At 31.5% G+C, this 5,354-nt stretch overlaps 1 protein-coding gene across 1 annotated transcript; it reads right to left on the minus strand.

Moving 5' to 3' along the window:
• Positions 1-925: 925 nt before the first annotated feature.
• Positions 926-4,285, minus strand: LOC107882509. The gene is made up of 2 exons (XM_016800914.1): positions 4,222-4,285; positions 926-1,440 (listed from the first exon to the last, which is right to left on the minus strand). Exons 1-2 carry the CDS (start codon positions 4,283-4,285, stop codon positions 926-928), a joined length of 579 nt encoding a protein of 192 aa, XP_016656403.1.
• Between the last annotated feature and the right edge of the window lie 1,069 nt (positions 4,286-5,354).

Consider the following 5,354-nt stretch of genomic DNA (forward strand, 5'->3'; position numbering starts at 1 on the left):
TTCGATCAATTTTAAGTCGAGGATCTCGCATTTATAAAGAGGAAAGACCCATATTCTAGTTGAAAGTATGAGGGATTTGTATATCATTTTGAGTGGAGGACGAATTTGCGCCCCAAGAGATGTGGGCCCAACATCTTGAGGATGTTTATTCTTGTTATTTTAAGTTCTTTCAGGTGGGCGCACCAATTATTTCTTGTGTCGAATACGATTCCTAATATTTTTAAAAGTCTTGTGTTGTGTATAGGAGTATTGTTTATTTTTATGTTTAATGTCTGATATTTTTTTTGGAGGGTGAAAATGATGCTCTGAGATTTTGGGGCAGAGAAACGGTAACCGGATTTTGCTGACCATTTTTCTAGAGATAAGAGTGAGTCTTGTAATACGGGTTGTTTATTTTGGGTGTTTTTACCGCAGCACCATATGTTTAAGTCATCTGCGAAAAGTGATGATTTCTTCACAAAGGTCGTTGATTGCAACTAGAAATAATGAGACGGTTAAAGTGGAGCCCTGAGGCACACCGTTTTCTTGTTTGAATACCTGAGAGAGGTGGCCATTGACTTTAACCTGGAAGGTTCTGTCCAATAAAAAGTTTTTAAGTTGGAGCATGTTACCTTCGACCAGTTTTTTGTGTAGTTTCTGTATTATGCGTGGGCACCATGTGGTGTCATACGCTTTTGCTAAATCTAGGGCTACTAGGCCTAGGACTTGTTTGGTTTTAAAAGTTTTTATTATATCATTTTGTAAATCATGTAAGTTGTTGTAAGTGCTTTTATTTTTTCGAAAACCGTTTTGGTGTGGGGAGAGATAGTTGATTTTTTCAAGGAACCATCTCAATCGTGTGTATGATTTTCTCGAGTATTTTGCACATAGTATTTAACAAGGATATTGGTCTATAGCTATCTGAGTTAAATTTATTCTTTCCGGGCTATAAAATAGGGATAACATAAGCATGTTTCCAAAGCTTAGGGATTTGTCCGCTGTCCCAAATTTTGTTGAATAAGTGGAGCATGAAGTGGATTGCTGACAGAGGCAAATTGTGTATGAAGATATATGGAATTTCGTCGGGACCGAGGAAGAGACTGGAGCTATTGGTTATGACCCAGTTTAATTCGTTTAAACTGATTGGGGAGTTTAAATATTTTTGTTCCTGGTCTGTTGGGTTACTGTTGGAATGAAGTTCTTGGAAGTCGCTTATGTTGTTCATATTTATAAATGGCTCATCATAGTTGGTGTCAGAGCTGTTTGCGTAGAAGATATTTCCGATGAGGTTAGCGACCTCGGTCGGGTTGGTGTGAAGAGAGTTATCTTTTATAATGTGGAGTTCTTTTTCCTTGCTGAGACCACGCAAGGATCTGACTTTAGACCAAACTAGGCTTGGGTCGCTTTTGGGTCCTATGGTTGATGTAAACAACTTCCATGAATTTTCTTTGCTTCTTTTTACTAAATAGCGCGTTTTTGCTAAGTTGTTTCAGTTGGATATTGTCGTCGGTATTGCCTGTTTTTATGAATACTTTTAATGCTTTGTTTTTGTTTTGGATGGCAAGTTTGATTTCCTGGTTCCACCAGAGAACTTTTGAGTTTTTGAGTTTGAGTTTGTTTTGTCTATTGATAAGTTAGCTGCAGTTAGAATTGTGTTTATGTGAGAGACGTCATTGCTGATAGGATCGTCTGGTGGTGGGGGATTGGAATTTAAGTATATTTCAGTATGTACTAATTTGTATCGGTTCTTATGACGTCTATATAATGACTATACGGTTGTTATGACGGTTATTTTTGGTTATATTGGAAAAATATTTTATCTATAATGACTTTACTTTATTGAAGGTACTATTACAACCGATAATACCCACAATTTTGTTTTGTCGTCAGTTTTATTTTATCATCAGGATACCGGTAATCGTCGTGAGATTAAATGTGTTTTATGTTCTTGTGTTAAATATTTTGTAATTTTAAAATGTGCAAACGAAAGTAATCCACAATTGAAGAAAAAGCAAATGTTATGTTTCGTTTAAAAAAAGGTGAAAAAAATTCCCACATACCTAATGAATTGGGGGTAGGTCACTCTACGATTTCTAACATATGGAAAGCTTGAGACAAAATCGAACAAAAGTTTCAAAATTAAATAACAGATTTTTTTTAAAATAATAATTTAATTAATTAATTTAAATAATATGTAGGTACATAATTAAATGTTTTTATCTTTACTTTTTTTTTTATTGTACATTACATAAGTAAATAATAATAATAATATGTATTGAAGTTATAATTCAATTTTAGTCATTTTGGTTATAATGACAACCGGTTATTATGACCTATTTTCTTTGGTCCCTTGAACGTCATTATAAACGGTTTCTACTGTATATACCATTTTTAACATATTTTGGGAAAACACAATTTTACTTGGATATTTTTGTGGGTATAAAGTATAATGGGGATTTCGCGAAAACGATGGCTTTAATCAACATTGACAATAACAAAATGTAATTGTCGTTATTATCGCCGTAATATTGTGTAATAATATATTACTAATAATCGTAATATAATACTATTGACGTTGTCTTGCGTAGTTGTGTGGTGCATTTAGTCCCACGATTTACGTCAACCGTATTTATTGTATATTTATAATTTAAAATGTCAAAAAAATATTTAAGCGGTTCATTGAAAAGAAAATTGAAAAATAAAAGAGCTCAAGAAACAAAAAAATTACATGGTAGTTTGGATAAATTTACATTTAGTACTAATTTATCTACTAGTGCACAATCGCCAGGTAATACATTTTTAATAACAATATGATGTCATACTCTTATATTATTATAATAACTATTATTTTTATAAATTATCACAAATTATTATTTTTAGAAACAGACGTTACTGAAAAATATACCAACGAAAATGAAATTACTAAAATTGAAAAATCTGTTGAAGTCTGTGGTATTACTAGTACTAATAATTCCGATGAAAAATGTGCCATCTTTAAATTGTTATATTGTTCTTTAGTCCGTTCTATTCTTGAACACGGCTCAGTTATTTGGAATCCTTACCAAACGGGATTAATTAATAAAATTGAGCGGGTCCAAAAACGATTTTTGAGAGTACTAGCTTATAAGTCTAATAGAACTGACGTCTCGCTGGAGCAGCTAGCCAGTGACTTTAATATAGTGTCGCTTAAAAATAGGAGAACATTTCATGATGTGTCTTGGTTGTATAAACTACTTAACTCTCAAATAATCTGTCCAGAACTACTTAACCAAATACCTTTAAATGTTCCTCAAACAAATACTCGTGTATCAAAAACGTTTTATATACCTACTTATCGTAACAATTATAGTCAATTTGCTCCGATCAATAGAATGCTAAGATCTGGTAAGTCAATAAATAATTTCGATTTTTTTCATGATAATCTAACCAGGTTGAAATCAATTTTATTTAAATGTTAAATGTACTATCAAGAACCTACTATTATGTATTCATTTTAAATACTATTATAATGTATAGCTATAAATAGATTAATATTAAGTTATTTGCTCTTGTTTAATGTTTTATGTGTTATATATGTTATATATTTATATTTATAAAAAAAAAAAAAACTGTTCTGAGCCCAGTTGTGGGCGTATAAAATTACAATTATATAATATTATATATTATATTTAATAAATAAATAAATAAATAAATAAATCTTGTTTTGAACTTTTAGTTCTTGGCTTTATAAATTGAAAATTATATGTATACCTAGGTAAATTTTTAAATATCTACAAAATAATTTGATAATGTTTGCGATTATGATAGATTTTGTCAAAATTTGAATTAAAAATGCTTAAAAAAAATTGTGCCTTTAATCTTTATATGTTCATTACTTTTGATATTCTTTTGATTGATTACTTCTAATATGAAATTACTTAAGGCCTATAGGTGAATTTTCAAGTTTTTGATTCAGCAAAATAAATTATACTGTACTAGCTACTACTTAAAACATAAAACTTCTCGTCCGATTGCACATTTATTTTTGATTTCATAGGTATACTATAAGTTCAAAAAAATGATTGATTTATTTTTCTTAATTAATAATGGCACCAGCTATCAGCAGTATTCTTTGATTTAGTGATATAGTGACTCACTTGATGACAAAGGTTTACTCGGATAGTCAAACTATATAATTATACAGCAAAATGACTCAGATTTTTTATTTTGTTTGGCCCTAATCTCCAACTAAAAATAAAATACCAGCTGGAACAAATTTTCTACCTGAGTCACCCTTTGACGTTAAAGACAACAACATTTTCAACATTTTTTGCTCGAAAACGCGATGACGGACACAAAAAATACTCACAGTCATCGTTTTAAAACCTATCATTCTTCACTGCAGTGCTCAGAATCTAAAATCGTCTAGTTCATATAACGCTGCAACGAACTAACATATATTAAAATCGCTCAATGTATAATATATACTAGTTGATCCCATGCACTTCGTTTCCCGTTAAATGTACCAACTCCATATGACTCAAACTTTGTTCAATTCGTTTTTAATATTCGGTGTATGGTGTTCAAAATGTATCTTAACTTTTCTGTTGCCTGGAATAATAATTCTGATTTGCAGCAGTATATTATCAGGTAGGAAATCTACCTGAGTATAGATCGCGGACCACGTAACTTTATAATTTAAGTCTAAAGTATCAAATTTTTACCAAGTATGTCACTGAACTCCTCCTAAACGGCTGGAATAATTGTGAATGCCGAGTCTGTCAACCAATATTTCCTCCTCGTCCACGAAGACGTGGCATTATTATTTTTATGTACGTAACTTATATGTGAGTATAATACGCTCAATATTTACGTAATTGCGATACATATAATATCAAAATACAGCGTACAAAAAAATTAAATGCATTGAATGAATACACTGATTTCACGGCAACCAATAATAATTATTATTGTAATAGTTTTAAAACCCATGGTAACCATTTATAAACAAAAATTTCCACCGTAAATTTCTAAATCTCCGTTTGAACAAATATCCTGGTTGGACCTAGGGGAGTGATTTGTGAATCTAAACAATCCGGGGCGTCACCCAAACGCATACAAAAAATGCCATCAAAATCGGTCCAGCCGTTTAGGAGGTGTTCGCTTACAAACACACGTACAGTAGAATTATATATATAAAGATATATTTTTTATTTAATGTACCTATATGGTCCGATCGTTTACCCGTTGAAGTCACGTATATTTATATGCATGTATATGCTACTTCACGTTATAATAACGTTTCGGTCGAATGATCGTCGTCAAAGGATTTTGAATGCGCATGTGTGTGTGTGTGTGTGTGTGTGTGTGTGTGTGTGTGTGTGTGTGTGTGTGTG

Source organism: Acyrthosiphon pisum, chromosome X (genome assembly GCF_005508785.2).
Source record: "Acyrthosiphon pisum isolate AL4f chromosome X, pea_aphid_22Mar2018_4r6ur, whole genome shotgun sequence".
Taxonomy (NCBI): Eukaryota; Metazoa; Arthropoda; class Insecta; order Hemiptera; family Aphididae; genus Acyrthosiphon; species Acyrthosiphon pisum.